This window comes from Ischnura elegans, chromosome 11, assembly GCF_921293095.1.
Source record: "Ischnura elegans chromosome 11, ioIscEleg1.1, whole genome shotgun sequence".
NCBI classification, from domain to species: domain Eukaryota; kingdom Metazoa; phylum Arthropoda; class Insecta; order Odonata; family Coenagrionidae; genus Ischnura; species Ischnura elegans.
This window is the reverse complement of record NC_060256.1, coordinates 72,559,139-72,584,790: the sequence shown is the minus strand read 5'-3', so window position 1 is coordinate 72,584,790 and position 25,652 is coordinate 72,559,139. Positions and strand designations below refer to the sequence as shown.

The following is a 25,652-nucleotide window of genomic DNA, read 5'->3' as shown; positions in this document are numbered from 1 at the left end:
TTCAATTTTTCCAATATAAGTGGAAGGAAATAGGTATCTCAGTTTTTCTAACTCATTTGTACAATCAGCTTGCATTTTGTGTAATTTTCCCTTCTTGGTTAAAATATTTCTTCCCTCTTCATGGCTATGTTGTCATTATAGGATTCCATCTTTTTCAAGTATGCCGTTAGTCTGGAATTGTTATAAACAAGTTAGGGATATTGGTTTTAAATGCCAGTGACACTGGCACTAGTTTATCTGTGATGACATACCCATATCATTTGTATTAGTTTCTATTTTGCATTAATTGCTCTAAATTTTTAAAACACAACAATTCAATCTCATATGCTGCGCTCCACATCTGATACTGTCAGAAATAAATAGTTTACCACAAATTTTGATATTAATAGCTTTCTGATAACTAATGATAGCTTTAAAGTGAAAGTTATGTCCAAATTGACTATCTAATTTACTTCAGTATGCGTAGTTGAAGGAATAATTCTTTTTATGATTGTCTTAATTATAAATAAGAATGTTTTGCATATGTAAGAACTTCTTTCTGCTTCTTCATTCTACCCTTACAGAAAGTTACCTATGTTAAAGGAGTTGCTATGCTTTCTTGTGGTCTGCAAGGGAAAATTAGTGATTTTGAATATTTTATTCTGGATATAATAACGGCTTGAAAGAAAAACTACACATTAGGCTTCCTCTATTATGTGCCAGGTACAAATGAATGTTGAAAAAAGAGAAAATCACATTTCAGGTTTTTAGAATATATTTCTGACAGGATGATCATGTTTTAGTTGAAATTTCATTTCCTTTTTGTTAAACTATAATTTTGATTTTTTTTCCCTGAGAAAAATTTCCTAAAAGAATTTTCAACTGAGGAAAATTGCATCACTTTCAGGGTTACTCTCAAGCTTTCTTCATGTTAGCCCCTATATCTGTCATTGATAAGCAAAATTTAAAGAAAATATGCATGTGATCTTATCAATTTTTCCGTATTTAATTATTTTCATATTTATTGCTGTCTTTTCCTTAAATATTGCATATATACCTGCATGTAGACATAAATTTTGATATTCATGGTTAAATAAAAACACAGTACTATTCCACAACCTTATATTTTTGCAGTCTACTAGTTTCAACGTTACAACGTCATTCTTTGAAAACTTTTAGTGAACAGAGACCCCCTTTTTTTTAATTTTTTAGTCATACTAAATGCCAAATTATAGTCATAATTGTATATAAGCAGTCTTTACAATCTCAGGCAATGATAATGACATCATGCTCTTTATTTTTCCTATTAATTAAATTTTCTTTCTCTACTGTCGCTTATGTTCGAATATGTATCTGGTTCTAGATAATCAAGTTAGATAATCATTAACTTTATTCCCTCATAGGGGAAATTCATAAATGTTGTTAAGAAATTAGAAGGTTATGGAGAGGAATGTTGCCTTCAAAGCTAAAGCTCAGGGAAATATTTGTTAATAAAGGAGTCGTAAATTCTCAAAACATTGCCTTTGGAGCCTATCTATTGATGTGATTTTGACTTTTTATCATTATGGTGGTATATCGCTTGATGTGGTAGTTCACTTTAGAAGAAATTGTATCATATGAATGGCAAATGGAAAAAAATATGGGAAATCAAAACCGCTCTTCTTACTTTACCTTCAAACATATTGGCATATTTTACAATCATTTTTAAAACCATTGATGAAAAAAAATCAAATTTTTGAGTCATTTATCACCTAAAATTCTGCAATTGGAGTGGCACCAAAATATTTTCAGAAGTCTAGAAAGTTTTATGCATTGAGTTAATTCCCATTGTCATCTTTGTTTTCATCGATTTAACTATTATGTATATTAGCAAATTTCATGATTCCAAAATCAGCTGATTCAATTTATGCTTACTTACCTTATATTTAAGTTCTGTTATCACTAACTCTGGATAAATATTGCATGTGCTCTAGAACTCAGAGAAGATAATTCACAGAAATTAAGTACATTATAGATGCACTCCAATTTCCAGTCAATTACTTGGTATTCAGGCCAGTAATGTTTTGGTGAAAGCTAAGAACTACTTCAAAACAAGACTGTGTTCCCTTATCACTATTATCTTTATTTTAAGCTACTTAGTTCAAGGTCTAATTAAAAATGATGCACCGTTCACTTAGAGATGTTATAATAGTGCTGAAATGTCTTTTGTGGACTTATTTTCATGCACACGTTATGTAACTGTATGTTAATATAATTTCATAGTTTATTTATGCACTAAAAATAATCAGTAGTATCTTCAAGATTCTTCATGAAAAATTATGGTGCTAAATGTAATAAACAGTGCTTATCATTTAAAGTAAACTTAGGTTGCTCTTAGCTTCTTTTTCTGCATTATCACCGTGAAAACTTGTCTGATTTTTGTTTATGGCCCTGGTGAAAATTATGACTGAGATATGTGAGTGGCTCCAATGCCCCTTGGCCAAGTGGCTACTTGTTATCATAAATGCTGTACTTAATTACGTTTAAGAGGCCACGAATGGCCTAGGCTATTTAATTTTACAGTGGTTATTTTTGGGTTACGGTGCATTTTCATTGCCAACCTACATTGGCATTTCATTGTCCAGGGATTTCGCGGAACTCGGCACCAAGGGTATTTTTATGCAGATAATGACAGAATGTGCTCAATTTAACCAATAAATTTATTTTGTAGCACAAAATTTAGACCAATACAATGTCATTAATTCATTTAATATGAAGGTGAATTATTTCCTTGCTGTGATACTCCTATTAAGTCTAGCTGAAATTTTAAATTTAACCATCAATAATTTCTTTGAGAATATCTATGAATTTCTGAAATCACTACAAAAGCACTAACTAGTGGGGCTGTCAAAAGAGCTGTTTTTTCCATGTTACATAGGAATAAAGTGACAAAATGTCTGAAGCTGATGACAAGTGTGGGTAATTAATCTCTGAACTGTTTTAAGAACCAAATCCCACAGTACTTAGTTCAGTGAACACAATGATGGTGTAAAAGGGATTTAAAGATCTGTGATGATTTGAGTTCAACAAAAAAAAATTTTAAGGCCTCTTGTTATGCATTTCAAATCATATTTCTAGACATACTTGTTTACCAAAGTTTGCAAAGAGCTAAATGAAGTGTTTGGGTATCAAAATTGAAATAACCATTAGCATAAAAAAACAATGAAAGCCTGGTACCTACTGACCTGGTGTGAGTGACTCTCCACTTCTTTCCTTCTGACCTCATATTCTCTCCAAAGTCTGCCATATTGCAACCTTTAATCCCTTTTTTATGTCTTTCTTTTTCCTCATGGAAAAGTTTATAATTTTCTAATTATTGTTTTTATCTCTTCTTTTATCGTAGAAATTGACAATTCCCTATTTCTCATTCTAAGAATAACATTTATTGGAAAGTTATCCAATGATGACTTAGACACTTGTGGGACAAGCATTGTCCTTGATATAGTGCCTGCCTTACATTCCTGCTGCTACTTGTGAAACATTAAAAGTGAAAGTGGTGTCCATTGTGCGCGCTTGATATGCAGCCGTCTTTGTGTGTTTGTGCTGTGATTTTTGTGTGCCTCGGATGTTTTCCTTGGAAGTTCATATAAATCGCTGATTATCAACTTAATGCATGTTTTTCTAATGCTTTTGTTGTGGTTGCAAGGCAATGAAGCATCCCATTTTTTTATGAATAACCGTTTTGTAGCTGTGAGACTCATAACCATGCAAAGCTCTGAGGATGTTGTGAAATGCCTGTTTGCTTAACTTAACTTTTTTTAACTTGTGTGAATGGTAAAAAATGATCATGGTGTTGATAAATATATAAATATACAGCTTATAGAAGTCGAATATGGATCTGAACTGGCATAGTGAAGAAATGTTAACTCATTGTTAATGACATACCCGTATATATCTTGAAGTGAAGTGTAAATAAGATCTGAAAATCTTGATAGCTGTCTTTGGATATACCTTGTTATCAAAAAAAATTTTTTTTTTGTTCTTTACCAGTAAGTACGTATACTTAAACTTTCCTCTGAATTATATTGTTGAAGTATTTTTTCTTCATTGGCGTATTTTCATAGTTATTGTGATTTATCAATAAATTTTCCTAATCTAGCTGGTCTTGAGTAATTATTTAGCTAACTTCATACAGAATATGTATAATATCAAATATTTTTTAGACTGGAGATGTTGTTATGGAGTACACTTTTGGTGAATGGTTAAATATTAAATGTTTTATAGATAATTGAATGATGCCAGTAAAATTTAAATAATACTGACTTTATTTGTTAACATTACTGTTATTTTTTGGTATTTTATGAATGATACTGTTGGTGAATGCTTTATTTACTCTATCTGTATTGTAAGAACTTTAAATACAGTGCAGTCATACAGAATCTATACAAAGTTTCGGGTAGCCTGACGACCTGATATTAACCTTAAGGCATGTGGTCTTTAATTAAGTTTGATATATCTCAAGTGCTAAAATTGTTGTATGTGTTGTTTTTGTTGGTGAGCTGGTAATAGGGAAAATAATAACTCCTGTATGTCTGATTATCTTATGGCTATGTATTGACTCATTCCTTCAATATACTTACCCTTTAACGAAGCCAGGCAGTGCTCAAAATTTATAGTAAAACCACTGAGTATTGATAGAAGTAAAAATGAGATGCAGCGAAAAACCATAATTGAGTTTCTTTTGTTTTACATAATAAATAAAAAAGAGAAATTGATATCAGCCCAGGAACTGGCGTAAATAAATTTTAACTGTATTTACTAAGAATTTCTTGAGCTGTTGAGAACTTTCCTGAAAATAACAAAGCTTCCCATAGCAGTAGGGGATGTTTTTTGTTGAAAAACACATATTTTTATCATCTTTCAAGAGTATCCACGCTGTTGATTAAACAAAGATCAATGTTGAAAATGATAGGGAACTTGCAAAGCTATAATTTATGGGGTTACAGAATGAAATCAGTAAAATAAACGCCAACATTATAAGTAAAATGGACAAAGAGTGGCACCTGTTACTAATTGTCATTCTCGCTCAGTGATACAACCCATTGGTTGGCTTGGATAAGTGAGATTTATTGGTGGGTGAGGGTTGAGCTCATCCCACACTAAATCACAGGCAGCAGCAATACGCATTCAAGGTAGGGGGGGCCATACCTTTCTCTGCGCTACGTCCTACTTTGAGGATTTTTGTTTGGGGGTGTCCTGAGGCTTCATCCAGGAATTGAATCCAGGATCCTACTATCAGTTGCGTTGAGCTCTACCCATTGAGCCACCATGCTCCTTCCCTTGAGCATGATCCCTGTTTTATTCTTAATTATAATTTCGGCAATCTCAGTTTACACCCTATGGCAGTGGATACACAATTATGCCTAAGGACTATCCAAACTGAATAACTATCTACGTACGTATTTGTAGATATTCTAAGTTTTTTGCCAATTTTTGCTGTAACTTTTGGAAAATCTCCCTTTTAGCTGAATAGAACATTTTTCTTGGTTACACCAACAAATTGGTCGATTATCATGCTTATCAGTGGTGCAGCGAGGAAGGGGGGGGGGGGGGGTTTTGGGGGATAAACCCCCCCCCAGAGCTCAGAGAAATTTTTAATTTTAATTCATTTTACTTAATTGGATCGGTAGTACTTATAGCATAGTGTTAGGATTAATCAAATATCCCTCAGAAAGCCTAAAACTCGTATTTTGAACCATTTTTCTTAAAATTTTTCCATAGGACGGCCCCTGCAAATCCCGATTACCCTGGCGGGTACGCAATACCCCCACACTCCTAAGTATTACTTGCGCCTAAAACCCCCCCTAGCCTTAATTCTTCGCCGCGCCCCTGATGCTTATCATCAAGTGTTGCAATAGCAGTTCTTTGACTTTATGGAATTCTTTGCTTACATGCTATGTAACATGGATTATATGCTACATAAATGGCCATGAGGTGCCTGCCATATCATCATTCTGTCTTCCTGTGGCATTATCTATGGGTGAAGGTTCTTCGTGTGTCTGAAATTTTCATTGGAAAGTACATGAACATATGTATTTACTTTGCATGCACATTGGTGCCTTTGTCAATTTTGGTGTAATTTTGTGATGACACATTACTGTTGATAAATATTCAATAGTGATTAAGTTTATGAATCAATTCATAATTGTGTAAAATTAAAAAAGTCTTGCCCTTACCATAATCATTCTTTTAGGTCTGACATTTCGCGTGTATCTGGCTCTGTACGAGTGTCATTGATCACTAAATCGTGCGATTTGTATTTCGATGCGATGGGGATATTAGATAATGTTTATTAGGAAAATTATTAACTCTTCTCCTAAAAAAATTGCTTTGAGGTCATTGTTTGCAATGTAGTGTGTGAAGCATGTATTTATGACCAGAGCATGTTACGGGCATTTTGAAATGCCATTAATTCCTCTAATTGTATTTATATAGTTCATGGATGTAAATTTCTTTTGGTAAAGAAAATTAAAGAGTATCTAGTTTTTACTATGTTACATTCTATCCTCTTGCAAAGACTATGACTGTACTGGAGTTGGTCATAAATATCATTTTAAACTTCCCATCTGGGAGCATGTCACCTTGAGATATCAGTAAAACTATTGATGTCACAATGTTATTTTTTTAATGTTGCTGAAAGGAGAATATTTGTAGATGTTTCCAAATTTCTTTATCTCAAACTTCTTGTGGAATGTCTTCTTAATTTCTCTGTGCTTTTTTTCTGTCTTGTATACTCTCTGTTATTTTTGTACTTTGTGCATTTATAAAGTAAAGGAATTTAGTTATTGTGATTTTCAATCCGTTTGATTCCATGTGTATTACACAGCATGTGAATGTGAAAAACACCTCGTCAGGTGCAAAATCTTTTCCCATCTCGGAGCTCTCATCTTCCAAGTCCGGTCTTCAAATGGTGAAAAACTTTTAAAATTTTCTGCATTTTCTTTTCTTAATCCCTTTGGCACTGATTCACTCCCAGAACCTTTTTTTCATCCACGACCTTTGCTCTTTACAACTCTGTGTTGTTTCTTTGAAAGCTATCTGAATCCATAGAAAGAGGGAGTTTTGGATATCATTACCAAAACATCTGAAAGCCAAGTTAAAATATATATATTTTTAAATTTGTATTCATATAATTTTTTTAAGCTGATAATTTCCGTATGATTTACCTCTTGAATGAATGACTTAATTTGGTGATGGTAATGTTGCTAAATTATATAATTGCATTTTCAAACCTCATAATTTGAGGTTAAATAGATATTTCTTTGAGGAATTTGTTCTTAAGAAAGAATTTAGTCATTATAAATGTGAGTATTTTGCAATGAAAATTCCTCTCTGAAGTGCATTGTTTCCTATGTTTGGCTTGCATCTTTTTGTATTATTTTCACTTTAAATTCTGCCTAAATCCTTCAAAGGAATGTTTTGCTTATTATGTATTATGCTTTTCTAACTTCGCTTTTGTCATAAACTAATTATCAGTGATCAATTAATATGGTTTTCTGAATTCAAATTAGATTTATGTATTGTAAGCGCTGGAAAGTAGTGGTCGTAGTACTAAAAAATGCTCTTCCTATCAAGGAAGAGTATTCTAGATTTCTAAGTTACTATTTCCTCAATATGAATAGGCTGATACCTATAATTTCTTTCCTAAAAATGGTAATTAGTATCTCAACAGTCACAGAATAGAAATTCTGTTAGGCATGTAGGTTTCTTCTTCAAAACAATTTTTTAGCATTGATTCATTTTAGGTGGGAATTGGGGAGGTGTAGGTTGAAGACCTACCCTATCAGTTATAAATTTCAGATCAGAAATTGGACGTAGTGTCCATGGAAATGAATGGGAAATGTTTTGGAAACACAATACCAGTTTGTTCTTTAACCCACAAGTTTCAGATCAGGAATCTAACTTCCTCATATACTGCAGATCTGAAACTTCAGTTCCATACCTGTTCCAGGTCTGGCCTGACCTATTTCAGATCTGATTTAATTGAAAATTGGTATGAAAATTTTTCTAGTGGTCAGACGATTTTCTGAACATCATCACCTCCTTTTTTATCTTTGTTATAGGTAATATATCATAATTTGAATGATGCTTTTTAATTGTAGGTACATGCTTGGTGGTAATAGGTACAAAATGCATTGCAAGTAAGGAACTAATAAGTAATATTTGTCTGTTTTAGATTTTTACTTAAACAGATTCCTTAGCATCTAAAAAGAGGCTCCGTAACTGTATTTCAAAGTATGGTCTTCAAAATATCTAAGGCATATTGTGGTAGAACCCAAGTTATATATCTGATGCATATTTCAATTATCATAGTTACTATCGAAATAGTTCGTGCTGAAAATTGTATTTACATTTTTAACTTTGAATTGATGTGGTTTAAGAATCAATGGCCAGATTCTACATTCATAACTGTGTAGGGATTTTATTGTTTGTATTTTTTGATGTGATGATGTTTGAGGAGATGCAGTGGAGTATAGCATTGCAAAAGAATACATACTTTTGTCTTACCTCAGAATATATTTTAAGGTGTCATTTTTCATATTTGGAACTGCTGACAGGTGGCTCGTCTATGATATCATAGAGTAAGAATATACTTACTGTATGATGATATTTATTTCTCTGACCAAAGTTCTAATAACCCATGTAGTAATTTTTGGTTATACATATATTATTCTGTTCCATCAAGGCTACTATTCAGTAATATTTACACGTGCATTCTCACTGGGTATCCCAATAGTTTTACTAGTGCTAGGCTTGATAGCTAGGAATTTCCGTACAATTTGAAAGGCTGTCATTAATTTTCCAGTTTATATCCCTCGAATTTGTAATATATCCTGGCTAAACTCCTGTACCACTTCAGCAGAAGTGTTTTGGGTGGAATAACAGCTATTTTATGTGCATGTCCATCTCATATTGCACAGGATTCATTACCTCTCTGTAGATATAGTAAGTTTCTTCGAGAGTACTTTTTGCGGCATCGTTATTTTTCAAAATTTCATTCATTCTAGCCCCGGAAATTGCTTCTGGAGCAGTTATCAAGGATCTTGCCCCCAACTGAAGACTGGATCCCGGACCATGTGGCGTTGGTGTCTGCAGCCGATCCTGCTGGTGCTCTCTTAGCTGCACGACTTCAAGAGAGACAGCTCAAAGTGGTGACTACAATCGGTGGTGCTGATGTCCGAGCTGCCCTCACCTGTCTCGTAGCAAAAATACAAAAATTGTAAGTTTCAAGAAGTTTCTCAGCTGTGTGTCTGTACTTCGTAACCTTGTAGGAATGCATAGTGCTTTAAAATTGAATCAATTCATTAAAGGCAATATATACTAACATGCCAATTAGGTATGTGTGAACTATGATCTTTTTTTAAATTTGCTTTTAAATAACCTAATTTTCTGTCATGTTTCAGGAATGATAAATTCAAATAAATTTAGTAGTTTTAATTTTTTAGTTCTCGTAACCCTTTTGTTACTAAAGACGAAAATATGCAGCAGGACGTTTCTTGACCCGGGAGACAAAACATGCAAATTTTTGTCGGAGATTTTTCTACGGAATCTGATTTATCTCCTGAAGGAAATGTTTCTTTTTCATGAGTATTTGAACGAGAACTTTAATGATGTCAAACCGAGCGTCAGTAGTCAAATTTTATTTTTAAATTATGAAAGAATGGCTGAATGAGATAAATCTGTTTATGTAAGCGTATTTAAAAATTGGAAATATTGTGCTTAGCGTCAGTGCATATGATTCATGTGTAATGGTGTGATTTATTTTTTTTATATTTTAGCTGCAACAGTAATGCCAAGCCTCCTTCTCCAATCAAAGTGATTCTTGCTGGATCTGACAGCTTCATCAACTCTGTATTAAGGCACTATGTGGAGCAGTTATCTTTCAAGTCATCAGAGTGGCAGAGTTACATCAGGTTCCTCATTATTCCCTTAGGTATGGTCAAGATTTTTTTTAAGGATTGCGAACGATCAGAAAGTTTTGCTCTTTACAAGGAATGGTAAATACAAATAATTATAATTTAAAGATACATGTAGGATGTATATTGTGGAGCAGTAGCGGATACAGAAAAACCTCAAGGGGGGTGCAAAATATTTATTGAGAACTTTTTTATCGGAATGAAAAATAACTCGCATGCAAAGTTTGAGAAAGTTTCATTGAAGCTGATTATACGCATATACTATATAATGCTATCTTATGATATAAAAAAGTTATAATTGTGGTTCTGCTATATTAGGCAATGGAGGTGGCGCCGCAAGGGGGTGTGTGCACCCCCCATATGTGGGTGGTGCACATATATATGCCACTGAAGTGGAGCCAGCTTAAACCAACCCATCTCTTACTAAGTCCCATTTTAATGTAGCTCCATCCATTCCAACAAAAAAAAAGCCATCTTTCTATGTTAAAAGTCACTCTTGCTCCCGAAGGTGATATGACTGAGGCCCATATCCATAGTCTAACATCCTCCTCCAAAGACAACATAGGCACCTCCATCTCTAAATTGGTTTGCACAGTCATCTGGGGCCACTTTGAAATTCCATTAAGATTGACCTTGACTCCATCGATTGAAGTTGGTCCTGGGTGTCTTCTCACAAGGAGGAGATCAGTTGTATACAAATAGATGGGTGACCCACAAGTGGCATGGTTTTTCACAGATATCAAAGTTTTTACAGTATCCTATAGTGCTATCAACAATTTTTTCTAATTAATGTAGCTCTTCCCACTTGAAGTGCTCATTAAGACAGTGGAAAAAGAATTTAGGTTATCTAAAATTCCATTTTTATCCATCCTGCCGCAATTCATTTTTAATTTGAAATTCTAACTTTTTTACTCAAGGTAAGGTTAATATCGTGGATCATTATTTAATGGAATAGTATCTTTCATTTTAACTGCTATTTATGCCAGCAATCCAGGTATTTTCAGTAAAAATAATTTGTCAGTATTTTGTATAACAATAATGGTTATACAATGGCTTGAGATCATATATTTTTGTATCCTGCAGGTTAGGCAAGGAATATTGGTTATTATGAAATATCTAATAGGTTATCAATAACAAGATGACCTCTTTGGAGTTTTTTTTTGTAATACTGCTCCCATTTGTCCACTATGCATCCTTTGGGTTGGAGGTGGAGAAAGGTTGGCACAAAATCACTGGTATGGTCTTCTTCCCTCAAATTTTTGGCAAGCTTAGACCTTAATATGTTACAGGTGACATAGCAATTTTTATGTTCCTCAGCCTGCTCTTTGAAACACCATCCCATCTGTATCCAATATAAATGATCTCACAGTCCCTACACTTTAACTGGCAGATGCCACTTCTATCTAAGGGTCTGATACCATCTTATTTGCATTATAAGTTAAATAAGACATTGCAATAATTCCACAATAATGGGAAGGAAATATTTCCACAGGAAGATGTAATGGGCGACAAATGAGCAACAATTCAGAAGAATTCAAGATAAATTTAAAGTTTTACATTAGTTTTAATGAAGCATTTCAATATTTCCACTGAATTTATTCGAACACGACATGTTTTGTTGTTACTACAACATTATCAAGTGCAATAAGTTGTTGTAAAAATAAAATGCATCATGTAAGAATGAACCCTGTAAAAAAATTACAATGTCTGATTTAACTAGTATTAAGAACTTCCACTGCATTTTGCCTCATATCATACAGGTTTTTTGCATTGAATATTGTAATGTATGTACTGAATTTAGTAGTCTTTACTGACTGGCTTTTTTTCTATTTCTCTCTTTAGGTAGTAACATGTTGTCCAGGTATCTTGGCAGTCTTGATGTTTTGTACGCATCAGCCTTCTCAGGGGACACTTGGCGTGAGTTGATCGAGAGGGCGACGGAGGGGTCGGCTGCATCAGTGGCGACCTCCCCCACCCCCTCCCCCCTCACCTCGGCCCTCCCCCCCAACTCATCCGCTCTCAACTCACTCAATTCCACAAACGACTCAGATAGCCTAGCCGCCTCTTCCCCTGAGTGGAGGGAGGCCTTGAGTAGGGTGCAGAGGTATCTGCGAGGGGCCACAGCAACACTTCAATTGCCAATCGCTGAAGCGATGATCACCTACAAAGAACGGAGGTAACTGCCATTCAAACTCCATTACTTGATGCGTGCCATGTATTGCCACAAATTTTGCCAAATAATTAATATATTTATATTTTTATTAGAAATAGCTTTTCTCCCTAATTCGAATATCGAATATGAATACTTAATTTTTTTCCGAATACCTCACTCGAATAGTGAATACTGCAATACTGAATATGCATTTTTCCACCAATTTATAAAACCAAATTTGTTTTCAGTGTAGACTGATAACACAAACAGATTTTTCTGTTAAATCTTTTCTGATACTCAAATTGACAAATGATGGCTATAGTGGTGTGACTGGTGATTTACCTGGCCAGAAATTATGAGGCCTTGGTTCAAATTTGGTTCAATTTTAATTCATACTATTTGTTTCTTCATTTGGTGCTTGTATGTATGGAACTGCTTCTCTGAATGTCACTTGCAAATGATGCCAATCCTCATTAAAACCTTGGTCTATCTAGTACATAAAGATTTTTATGTGGTGTATAAAGATGTATCCTTCAGGAAAGTTTTCAACAATTTTTTTAAAATTATCCGTGTATTTTAATATTTAAGTATAGTATTTTATTTTATTAAACATTAATTTTGCCTTTAAAAGAGTCACAAATATTCTTAACTGGCTTATTGTTGAATTCATTCAATACATTCAGTGAAATACGTTGGTGTTTTGCCTCAGGTTATTTGAATAATTTAATGGTATTTTTTCCCTTGGATGCCTAAAGAATTTTTTGGGAGGTTGAACCAATAGGTACTCTTGTGTTAAAATAAATAATTAATGCATTTAAGTGAGCCATTAATTTACCATAATTCTTATTACTATGTGTATAATCTATTTCAGTTCTGATGATGAATCATCTCAGATCTTCATTCCGTTTGTAAATGTAAGTATCGGACATTATTTCTCAGTCTTTGGCCCATATAGTTAAGTAGAGGGATATGGTGCAACTTGTTTAAATATCCCTTGAAAGAATTTGGCCTGAGAGAAATTTGCCATCAGATTCTTTCAAATGGATAGTGGAGGCACAAACTTTGTGGAGGTACCTTTTCCCCCTTGGTACCTGCATGTAGTGAGAAATGGAAAGGATGTCAGGTTTTTCTCAAAACATGTTAACTAACATTCCTACTTACCTATACATGCCCTGAAAGATGGAAAAAATGGGAAAATCCAGTATGTTACAAAAACTTGAATTCCTGCCTACTTCATTGGGAATTATGCTTGTGCCCATGAATTATGAAACTTATTTACTATTTATTCTTGCTTGGTTCATTCATTCATTGTAAATCTTTTAGTTTTATTAGTGATGGGTGTATTTAATTCCTCAATTCTATACCAAGAATCCAAATCGAAAATGAGTATTTGCCAAGGGGAAAAATCGATTCCAGTAGTTTTCAAACCATAACTTTATTAACGACCGTGCTCAGGGGAGATCCAAGATTTTTTCTGGGGGGGGGGGGGAGTGACCTGTCTTCTCATATTTGAGATTAAAAGATTAAAAACAAAATACAACAATTACTGTATAAAATATTCTTTATTTTTATTTGAAAGTTACTAATATTAAATTAAATGATTGAGGCTCAGTAATACACATAATAGACGAATGTAATGATAACCGTATCAAAAAACTTGTCTATTAAGTGCCCCCTCCCTAAATACGCCCAGAACTGTGCTTCTAACAGTCATTTGAATTTTCACCCCACGTGATCATAAAACCAAAACACATTTCAATCTGCATAATGACCGTTTCTTCCATACTATAGTCCCATAGTGACACGAAAGATACATGAGTTCAGTTCTGAAATTTAGCAATTATATTTTAATTACATAGTGATTATATGAGTGATGCTTTTGTTAACTGATTCTTTCACAGAGTAATAGTTTTTTACGTGGTTATCTTGTTGCCTGGAATTAAGTGATGTTTTTTCTTGGAGCCTATGGCATCATAATTGACGGAATCCATGTTGGTAGTATCGGAATCGAAATTTCAGGACCGTGTGATGAGCGGAAGATGCTCTGCTTGGCAGGAAAGGAGGTGTGACTCCACTTTTACCACCCTGGGCTCGCCCCCCCCCCCCCCCTTAGTGTTTTTCGAAAAGAGTTCTTTTTGCCATCATTCGAGGACTTCTGCGGATCTCTACTCTGGGGACTCTTTGGGACCTTGATGCAGGAACTGCGGTAGACCTCGAATGACGACTCTTTCAGACCTCAAACCAGGAGCATTCAGGACCCCAACCTTCAGCAGGGCCTCTCGCTGCCACATAAGCTATATATCCCAGACTCCCACCTCCGTGCACGCCAGCCCCAAATTCCCTCCCGACAAGTGTAAAGACTGAAGTGTTACCTCCAATAAAAGCTGACTCGATTACAAGTATATATATCGCTCCCCTATTGGTAACCTTATCCCGCAAGGGCCAAGTTAACAGGATAGGTAAGCAGTCGCGCCGTCATGACAATCTGATTAGGATCGGAATCGCTAAAATTTTGCAATCAACCCATCACTAATTTTTATTATTTTTTTTGGTGAGAAATAAGATTCTCAATGTATTTTTTGTTTTTATTTAGGATGTAAGACTTGGGTCTACGGAAGGCTCAACATCAGCGTCAGTAGATTTGGACGATTCAGTGGTCATGGGACAGACATTTGGTGGTGGAAATTTGATCTCAAGCATTTCCTCTGGGTCAAATCTGACTGGAGGAACCCAACAGCTGCTGGGACCGGTAGGCCAGTCTGGGGTCACCTCAGGATCGCCCCCTGCGGTACTGCAGGTTGGGCAGCAAAACCCATCGTTACACCCATCTCTCCAGGGCTCGGGGCCTGTTCCAGCATCGCCAGCAGTGACCCCTGGTCCTGACCCCTTGTCTGTGATCTCAATCCCCTCGCAACAGCAGCAGCAGGTCATGGAGAGGAGGGACGGGCAAGGAAACCAAAGGACGACACCACCTGGATCTCCCAACTTCACAACGCTTTACATTGGCCAACAACCACTGCAGCAGCAGACACAAGTCCAGCCTCCAAAGTAAGATTTCATTTTTCTCTCAAGGTGTTATTGGGAGTGAGGGCTGAGTATGAGCCCTCTGTCTTTAACAGAGTAGTTATTTTGGCTGCTACTCACCTGAGCATTCGTTGTTGATTGGTGTTTCATAGTGGCTAAAGGCCGTTTTACACGGTATACGGAAATGCGCAATCTGACGTACGTGCGGAGGCGCAATCAAAATTGCGTCGTGTAAAGCGGTGAATTGCTAGAACACATGGGAGAATGCGTGGATGTGAGACGGCAAAATAGCCCCTGGTCTAATTTTGTTCATGCATTCACGCAATTCCACGCCATTTTAGAAATTAATGCAGCTCTAACCTGGGCAATTCCATGCCCCATGTAAACGGCCTTAAAAGTGTGTTGCTGTTCAATCCCCTATCTCCTATAGCTCTTTCAACTTTTCCATTCAGGACGGCTAATAAAATTCTGTGTAATGATCCAATTCTCTCCCTCCCCATGAATGTCCCCATTTATCCGTTTACCATTCTGATTTTTAACTCATATTTTGCGTGCTGCAAGGATTGTATGTATGCACATACTGATTGTTCTCTTTGGAGGCCAGTTTACATAGCAGGGCAGCTTAATTTGCTGCAGGAAGTATTTAAATGGAATCTGAAGATTATAACGATTCTAGGAATTTTATGAATCATTTTTTGAAAGAAAAGTATTTCATGAGTGCGTATTATACTGAAGAAAAATATAGCATTTAGTCAGCACAAATTTCTGCCACTTCTCAGTATTTAAAGTTCCTCAATTTAATCTGGTAATATAGTGAGAGTCATCTCTCATATTAAATTGTGAATTAAGAGCATCATGCTAGAAACATAATGACACCAATATTTATGATTTTCATTTGGAGAATGAACCTTATGAGGGTTCAAGCATCGTTCATGGAAGTAAAAGGTGAAAAGACCTAAAAAAAATTGTCTTGATTGAATATGAGTTTTGCTGAACCAGCCCTGGTAGCTCCAGGGACAAGTCCTCCCTCCTTTGGTCGTGGGTTTTTTTTAGTTTATCTTCCTTTTATCATTGCTAGTGCTCAGGTAAGGAAAGGTTCTCTATTAGCAAGCCTAGTGATTGTGTGTACAATCAGCATGTAAGTCAGTTTACCTTTCCCAGCTTGTGGTGAAGAGAGGAAAATGTTTTCAGTGCTATGAGTAGCATAAGAATATTTTAAACCTCTCTGTGCGGAGCTCTTTTTTGGGGAGAAATTGCCCAGGTATTCTTATCGCTCCGATTTGGGACCCAACTCAACAGGACACCTGGCCATTACTCCTGGCATTGGACTATACCCTCTAACCATATCTTAGCATGAGTCCACTATCAACTTACTGCATCAGAAGTGTTTTTTTTTTAAATGAAATATATATTGCTTTTGATGTTTAATAATTTACCCTTCCCTTAAGAATAACTAACATTATTTCAAGTTAAGCATTGTAGAATTTTAAATGCCTTCTTAGCATTGATAATAGAAAAGCACTTGATGCGCAGACTTTTCTCCAGAAGTCCACAAATTGTGGCACTAAAAATTGGTTTTAAAATTCTTACACACATTAAAACAAAACAAAGAATTCATTTCAAATTTTTAAAAAATTTGTGTATACAACAAAATGTTGATTTTTTTTTCTTTGCAAAAACCATTGACAATATAGCCACTTCATTATGGATTCCTGCAGTGTGGAGGATCTTAAATGACTAGGAGGTGCACGTACAAATAGGGTGGTTTCCTATTTTTTTTTTATTGCCTAAATCGAAAGATTATTACTCCTGGAGTACGTATTTCACGCTTTTAGATTTCTAAATGACGATATCTATTTTTCACGATTAAATGAAAAGTGAAAATTTTAAAAGCACGCGAAAACGTGACGGGTAAGTATGAATGCCGGGAAATACTCCGTCTGACGTCATTCCGGTTCCCGCTGCCGCAACTGAGGTGACCTTGGGGCGAGGTTCTGAGCGCTGATACGACGCAGGATGCTAGCAGGTAGCAGAGCACCATGCTGGCTGGTAGCGCTTGGCTTAAATAAGGATTATTAATACCTTATCAAACGAAGAAAACTTTCCTACCTTAGCCAGTTTTAATAGGTGATTATTAAGGCATGTTTCCCTGAGCTCTGTGCCTCATGCATGCATTGGTAACCTCAGACGATGTATAACTCCTATCCTCTCGTGTAGAAACTAGGTCCCTGTGACGTCACGTGGAGTGGCATCGCATGGGCACCAATGTGGCCTTTTTCAAATGGGGATAAAATTGACCGTTGCCATTCGTCTAAACCGGTATTTCTAAAATGAAATAATTTGTATATTATGAATACAATAATAGTGGGTTACGAATCTCAATCAATGCCTTTCGTTTTCTTTGATGAAGGAAACTACCCAATTGATGATTTATGGCCCTAAGGTTTTGCTCTGCTGGTTCTCAGGCAGGGCCTGAAAGCCTCCGACTATTACTACCTCAGTAGTCACTTCTCACCCCCACATTGGCTCTAGTTGATGTCTGTTCATTAGCTTTGAAAAATCCATGCCAGCTAGGGCCGACGTTAGATCTTTTGTGTTAGAAAATGCTTGTCGGCTACTGCTGACATTCTGCACGAAAGGGTTAAGTGCTGTTTGGTTACCAGCCCCTTGTGCTTTTCTCCCAGCAGGGAATCTCTTCTGGAGCCTATGGAGTTGCAGCTGGATTACTGGCTGTCGCCAGGCAAGGGGGGTGATGGAGGGACGATGGGTGGGGTGTTTGGTAGTGTGGTTGGTGGTGGGGGAGGGGGGTGGGGGAGGTGGGGGCGGTGGAATGGGAATGGGAGGGGGTGGGGGTAAGGGGGCCAAGGGGGATGCACCCTCGGCCACCAAGTCAACGCTCAAGACGACTTTCCGCTCATTGGCTGTGCAGAGACTGCCACCGTTTGGTGAAGTCCCGACTCCTCACTTCCTCATCAGTTACTCCACCAAAGAAAAGAAGCAGAAAAGTGAGTCCTTGCCTTCGATCCTCATTGATTTTATCTGTTGATTTTGACCATTTCAATATTTTCTTTGTTCCCACACGAAGAGTTCAACATGAGTCCTAGGTGATAGATTTTATCTTCTAAAACACTGGTCAATGATATCTGAAATCATGCACCTAAAACTTTAAATGCCCAATGTGCCTTGATGGGCACAGATTAAAAGCTCCACCATATGGGCATGCTAATTTAAAGAGTTAAGAATTAAATCTAGCAGCGAAGGGTGGGCAATGAGAATTAACATTAACAATATAGTTCCCGTTGAAATAAAAAATAGCAAATCACCTTCCGAATTCAAAAAGAGACTAAAAATCCTCCTAGCTGATAAATGCTATTACAGTATTAATGAATACCTGGAGGATGCCTTATAAAGGAAATTTTCTAGATGGCAACTTGAATGCCTATATTTTTCCATACTTTCTGTTAGTATTTTTATAACCCTCTCGGCTCTGTTTCTAATGTTTGTACGTATAGTGAAATGATTATCTTCAGAATTCCCAAGAACCTGGAAAATTTTCAATCATGTATGTATGTTGGTATGTAATTATCTGTAAATCTCATATTGACTTTAGCCTTGCAGATGTATAATTTGCCAATGGTGAAATAAATTTATTATTATTATTAAAACACGGTGGCTAAAGGTGGCTAATGCTCATTGCAAAAGTGATTGGGCATTCCTACTGAATCTAAAACTTGATTTTGGAGTTCACCAGGAATTTATGGCAGCAGATCCTAAGGTCCATAGTACTTATCAATAAGATTTTAAAGCATATTCCTAAAATCAAGCAAAACCAGCTTTTTTGTGTCTAACTTCCCCTGTGGCTACGTATTTTTGCTCCTTCCTGGCCCCTTGCTATGGCCCTTGCCCCAGTGTGTGGTCCCTAGGACCTTATCCCAGCTCCTCTACCTTTCTTTTGGATTCCTCAGCCTCTTCAGATAGATCTTGAGTTTACTTGTTATCCATCTTCAATGTATACTCATTCCCAAAGCAATTGCGATACTGCATGCAAATCTGATGTTTAAAATTCCTTCTCATTGAAATTTAAAAATTTTCAGCTCTATGAATGGAAAAAGAAAACTTTTTTAGGTTAATTTCATCAAGAGATCAGTGCTGGTGATAGAGAATTTACTGCTCAAAATTCAACTATCTCATAGCAAATTATAGCGTGTGATTGGGAGTTTTTCACTGATTTCACAGTTGCATGTAAGCTGTTTATTTGATAAGCTGTGTTAGTTGTTTGGCCTATGGTTTCAGCAGTAATATAATGTTACAACAGGCATATTTGGGGTGGTGGACATGTACATACTTTTTCCTGAAACAGCCCAGTGCAAACTCTAGTGTCTGCTCGCCACTTCCAATACTGCTACTGGCTCTTAGTGAGACCCCCATCAACTCCTAAATATGCCACTTGGCAAAAATGGCCCATATCTCATATTCTGCTTAGAAATGTAAATTTTTTATTCAATTCTTAGTCTAGTAACAAAAGTTAAATGGCACTAAAGAGCCAGTTAATGATAGCTTGTTTCAGTGGCGCAGCGAGGGGGGGGGTTTTGGGGGTTAAACCCCCCCCCCAGAGCTCAGAGAAATGCTTAAGTTTAATCCATTTTACTTAATTGGATTGATATTACTAATAGAATAGTATAATGTTTAATAAATTATCCCTCAGAAAGCCGTAAAACTCACCATTTTGAACCATTTTTCTTAAAATTTCGTAATTTATTAATCACGCACCTACTGCTTATTCTGGTGAGAATTCCACACCCCAAAACACCCCGGTATTAGTTGCACCTAAACCCCCCCCAGCCTTAATTCCTGGCTGCGCCCCTGGCTGGTTTATTGTTTATAATTGGTTGGTATCAGCTGGCAAAGAGCCAGTAGCAATATATAGGGACAAATATTAGTCTTTTTTTGTTTGACATAGTGGTATTCAAATTCTCATGCTTTATTCTGTGTTCTTTCAGTTATGCGCCTGGGGAAGAAGAAAGAGAAGGACAAGGAGAGTGAGCCAAAGAGTCAAGTGGTTGATGGTGTCTCTCGGCTCATCTGCTCACCAAAAACACACAACATTCCCATGAGAGGTGAATAGACTATTTTTTACCTCAGTAGAATATTTAAATGGTCAAGAGTTGGGCCATGAATTATTTGTAAATATACCTTTATATTAGAGATGTGCGAATAGTATCCGCGAATACTCGAATACCTCGAATATTAGAAAGTATTCGATATTCGAGGTTTCGAATAGTTATGCGAAAAGTACCGCCTCGAATACCTCGAATACTTTGAATTTCGCGTCATACACTGTCGCACGCACGTCGTTGGTAGTTGACTCGGAAAAATGAAGAGAACTCTAGTCGTTTAGTGCTCGCTGCGCCGTTTTACGCAAGTTGACGAATTACATCAAATTCGTGGATTTTAGCGGAGAAAAGAGTTCGACGAGGGGAACCGAAAATGGTCGGGTGAAAAAATCCGAAAATCCCCGATTCCCCCCACCAGGAGAACCTCAGTGCCGTGGGATAGCAACCTTAGGGCATTTCCCACGATCCGCTATCCCCCTCCATTCAGCACTTGCCTCAACCACTCTGACGCTTTCCTCTTCTCGGAAATCAAACAAAAGGCCCCAGATCGCGCAGGGATCGCATTACGAAGACCCCTGCTTCGAAAAAAAGATCGAGATACGAGAACAATAAAAACGTGTTTCACGCCCTCCCCCCTTTTCTCACCCACTGACCTTTTTCTGGCTACCTGCTTCGAAGTTCCCCATTTCTGGAGGTCAACCGCTGTGTGAGTAACGTGGGATACTTACATTAGCACATTTCCCAAGATCCGGTATCCCTCTCCATTCATCACTAGCCCCCCCTCTGAGGCTTTCCTCTTCTTCGAAATAAAAAAAAAGGTCACAGCTCGCGCAGGGATCATATTACGAAGACCTTAGCTTCGAAAAAATACCAAGTTACACGAGAACAATAGAAACGTCTTTCTGGCCCTCCCTTTTCTCCCCCGCTGACCTTTTTTTTCCTACCAGCTTGGAAGTTCCCCATTTCTGTGGAGGTCAACCGCTGCATGAGTCATCTATTAGCACAAAAGGTGTCTAAGAATGACTTTCGTCAATTGATGTTACACCTTCATTGAATTGAAATATTAGTAATGTGCGCGTAATTTCAAAAAGAATAAGACCAAACACGACGTATTTCTGAGTTTATTTAAGCATTTTACGCAAAGAAATAAATGTCAAAATACGACGGAGACTTAGCATTCTGGCGAAACTCGATATGAGCAGCAGAGATTCTCGGGAGTTGATGCCGTATTTTTTTCCGAAAACATATATCAAGTTACAATTTATGAGTGGTGCTATAAATCTTTATTGTTACAGTCCCAGACAAAGGGATATTTTCTCAGAATATTTGGTTTCTCCCTGATAGCAATTCCAATTCATCTTCTTATCTCGTGAGAACTCCCAAAGGTGGACTAATAATAATAACTAACAAAAAAAACTAACAAAATAATTGAAGAAAATCCGGTGGAAAAGAGCTTGTATTTTGCAAAATGCCTCAGATTGTCAGCTAGCACTTGGCAGCAGGAGTGAGGGTAAAGCGATGTTAGTTGAATAAATTATATGCCCAATTGTTTCCATAAAATTAAAATATTCATTAATCAGCTAAATTCCTGTTCGAATCATTTAAAGGAAATCAAAATTACTCCCCAAAATCTTGTGTTTCCTGCTGCAAAGGCAACCGAGTCAAACATACCAGCATTCATCATTTAGTATTCGAGGTATTCGAAATTCGAGGTATTCGAATATTCGAGCAATGATTTAATATTCGAATTCGATATTCGAATTCAAGAAATCTGCTATTCGACCCATCTCTACTTTATATAATAAATTAAGGTCAATTATGGCTTTAAACTTTTAATTGCATGAAATATAATAATGATAATAATAGTTTATAGATACAGCGATCAAGTACATGATATAGGACAGGTCAGACATGTTACAGTTTAATTAACAAATTACAAGAATAAAAAAACACTAAAACAATATTAAATTCGGTCATTGATGAGATCAGCAACTTTGTAGTACTTTTTATGGAGTAAAGTTTCCTTGATTTTGGACTTAAATATAGAAAAATTATTAATACATTTCAATTCATTGGGTAACGCATTGTACAGTTTATTTCCCCTTGAGCTTATAGTAAAGTGATTATGTACAGCACTCTATAACTAATATTAATTTTGGGCTTATGTCAAAGTTTTTCTCTGGCCATGGACATCACATTTTATGATGATACTTGTAATGAAAGGGAATTAAAAATGAGGTTATACTCAAGTACCATTAACAATTTCTAGCAATTAGAATTCCTCCCCCAAGGGTTGAACATTTTGGCAACCTGAACTGATTTTATTCTCGGTATAGTTCTACTCAATAATTTTTTACTGTGAGGAGAGAATTAATAATAATCTTAAATGACAGCGTAGACTTGCTAGTTGCAGTGGTGTTGGATCCAATATGGGGCCGATCTCCCAGCAGAATTGAGGGTCCAAACAAAATTACCATTTTATCTAGTGTAAATTGGATACCCAAGTCCGTCTCTAGATCTGCCACTGAGTAGCTTTTAGTAGTAGTAGTAGTAGTAATCATGAGAGGATGAGCATAGAAGTTAGGTAAATAACTAGAGAAAAAAAAATGTTCTCTTTACTTCCATTCAACTATTCAATGTGGCAGCAGAGATGGGTTGATTTTGATGAAGATAATTCAAATCTCCAAATCCTGCTTTTAAAAGTGCTTCTATCTTTGCAATCAAACTTCAGATATTTTGATGTACTTTTTTCATTGAATTTTGGCTTGGTTAATTGATGGTACATGAGTAATTACAGTTCATAGTTACCTTACACAATTTTGATTAATTAATTAAAAATAAACTTTGTTTAAATTGTCAATGTCTTGATCTTTTTTATTACTATTTTTGGAAATAAGTATCATTTATTTAAAAATCCTTTTTTTTAATCTCTCTCAGTATCTAAACTTTCGGTATTTTCTTAGTCAAACGTTTGGCTATTGTATTCCTTATATGATAAGATGTCGACCAAACGGCTTTACCTTTTCCTCCACCAGTGTGCATCGATGGAACGGAGTGGGCAGGGGTGAAGTTCTTCCAGCTCTCTGCACAATGGCAGACTCACATCAAGCACTTCCCAGTCGCGTTGTTTGCTCTGCCGGATACATCGACCTAATGAGACTTTGATTCACATTTGCATGATCTGCTTGTGCGTTTTTTAAGTGGAGTACTACTTGCATCAGGCACCACTTGTCACAGTCTTGCATGAAGTGATGACTGTGATCCATTTACCTGTGCAAGAATTTTTGCAGTTTGCTAGTGATTATTTATCGTACCCCCCCTGACTTGCGTAAGGGGGTCAAGACAGGGTGAGACCAGACAATTAATGCTCATTTGCTCTCCTTATCACGGTGCGGGTGGGGTGAGGAAGCTCTCAAGTCTGCTGTCACACGACTTAGGTCATCAGGAGTGGTATGTGCTGTAACTGCAACTGTCTTCCCATTTATTTTTAATTGATTGAAGCCAAGATTTGGGTGCAGTCACTGCCATCTTTGTGCCATGAAAGTGGATTCTGTCATGGTAATGACTCAGATAGTGTATTTCCCTGGTGAACGATTTAAATGTTTCGAGATCCCGCTGGTTATTCACTGATGTATGGGATTCTCAGTTACCGAGCGCCTGCCTGGATCAGGGTTTGGCGTGCCGATTCAGTCAAGGTTCACACTGAGGCAAGTATATGTGGCTGTTTGAATGTGATATAGTTACGCACAAGTGTACCACAGAAAGCCAAAGGAGTAGCACACAACGCTAATGCTCACATAAAGAGCTTCTTGTGGATCTGATGAGCCGCAGTGAAGTTGAATCCGAGGCAACATTTTCTCATGAGAAGGAATAGTGGATGAGGAATATTAATGGAATTCCTCTGGTACGATCTGGTTTGGATGTAACAGTTTCTGCTGTGGTGTTACACAAGAGAAATGAGGGGGACCGTGATGAATTTTTTGCCAACATTTTCCCCTGTTCCTTCGACGACTGCTTATTCATCTAGTGTTTCATCCATGCCATATGCTATTCCATTCTAACTCACTATATATCTCTCTCTCTCTTCTTACAACTGCTGTGGCTCTCGTCTATGTGCGTGTGTGTCTCTATGTAAACTGTAAATCTAGTGATTTCTGTCTCTTTCTATCTCTTACCCTCTTTCCAACTCCAGCATCAAGGTTTCCCCTACTTGGTTGCCTTAGGATAAACAATAAATTTTCCTCACTTTTATTCTTTTAGTTTTTTTAAGCGTACTGTGTTTTGTGTAATGGTTATTATCTCTCTGTAGCTATTGTAAAGATGGCAGTCATTGCTGAAATTGCATTGAAATCCTTTTATTAGGTCACATGATGGAAAGATCTCATGAAATTTCATGATAGATTAACCAAAGATCATCTTTATTGCCCTTGATGTATTTTTTTGGAATGACGAATCAAGCTGAGACATTATTTCCCAAAAGGGGTGTGGTCAGACTTTTATTATTAATTTAGCTAACCATGAATAGTAAAAAAAACTCAAATTTCGTAATAATAATATGCAATGAAGACATGTTTGGTAAAGTCAAATGCATATATTTTTGTTTTTAAAATGAAATGCTTCCACATTGTTTATCAAGAAATAATATTTCATATGATTCTCTTTTAAATAGAATTTGTACTTGTTGGAAATTGAAGTATAAGGTTGTAAATATGTATAACCAGGTTGTAATGAGAGTATTTCTAAGATGAACTGCTTGTTTTTCTGGCCATTATGTATTGCTGGTCAATATTGGACCCTGGCTATATGGAGCATAATGTTTTATTTGATAGGTAGCTTCCATTTCATCATGCGTTGTTTATTTAACTGAATATAATGCATTCACCATTTGTCAAAAATATCTGCAATCCCTTGACTGTCAAAATATTTATATTTTTCTACAGAGAGCTCTTATGCCTTGCTATTGAAACTACAAATGATTTTCCCAACTTTTTATTTATTTTCCCAGTCATACATAGATACAAACCCCTTTTTTTCTTAACTTTCATCAGAGAAAGCAATAAAATTGTTACTGGCAATTTGAAAAAAAATTGAAACTGCCAAATTGGAACTGTGAGTGTAATATAAATATCATAGCTTATTATTATTATTATTATTGGAAAACTGTGTGTAACACGTTATGAATTTGGAAAAATACCGTTGTTATGTAATTAGTGCCTCGTGCCCATTGATTTCTTTGATGGGACTTGGAGATTCTTGAAACTCATGTATAGTGTGAATATGTGTCTGAAAATATGTTAAAAAATATGGAAGCCCTTTAAAAGGATTTGCTCATATTAATGTAAATGCAAGAAGTAAAAAATCAAAACTCATCATGGATTCTGGTTTTGATTTCGTCCTCTCTAAAAACCCAATACCTACTTGTGATTT

General features: G+C 36.3%; 1 protein-coding gene across 1 annotated transcript in view; it reads left to right on the top strand.

Moving 5' to 3' along the window:
- Positions 1-25,601, top strand: part of LOC124167653 (phosphofurin acidic cluster sorting protein 1) — a 76,616-nt gene extending 51,015 nt beyond the window's left edge. The window contains exons 11-20 of the mRNA XM_046545635.1: positions 6,845-6,928; positions 9,027-9,238; positions 9,798-9,952; positions 11,778-12,111; positions 12,959-13,001; positions 14,681-15,135; positions 17,796-17,905; positions 17,955-18,116; positions 20,112-20,228; positions 23,261-25,601. Of these exons, the coding sequence (XP_046401591.1) occupies positions 6,845-6,928; positions 9,027-9,238; positions 9,798-9,952; positions 11,778-12,111; positions 12,959-13,001; positions 14,681-15,135; positions 17,796-17,905; positions 17,955-18,116; positions 20,112-20,228; positions 23,261-23,379 (1,791 nt within the window). The 3' untranslated portion in view covers positions 23,380-25,601. The remainder of the gene's footprint in view (positions 1-6,844; positions 6,929-9,026; positions 9,239-9,797; positions 9,953-11,777; positions 12,112-12,958; positions 13,002-14,680; positions 15,136-17,795; positions 17,906-17,954; positions 18,117-20,111; positions 20,229-23,260) is intronic.
- Positions 25,602-25,652: the final 51 nt, after the last annotated feature.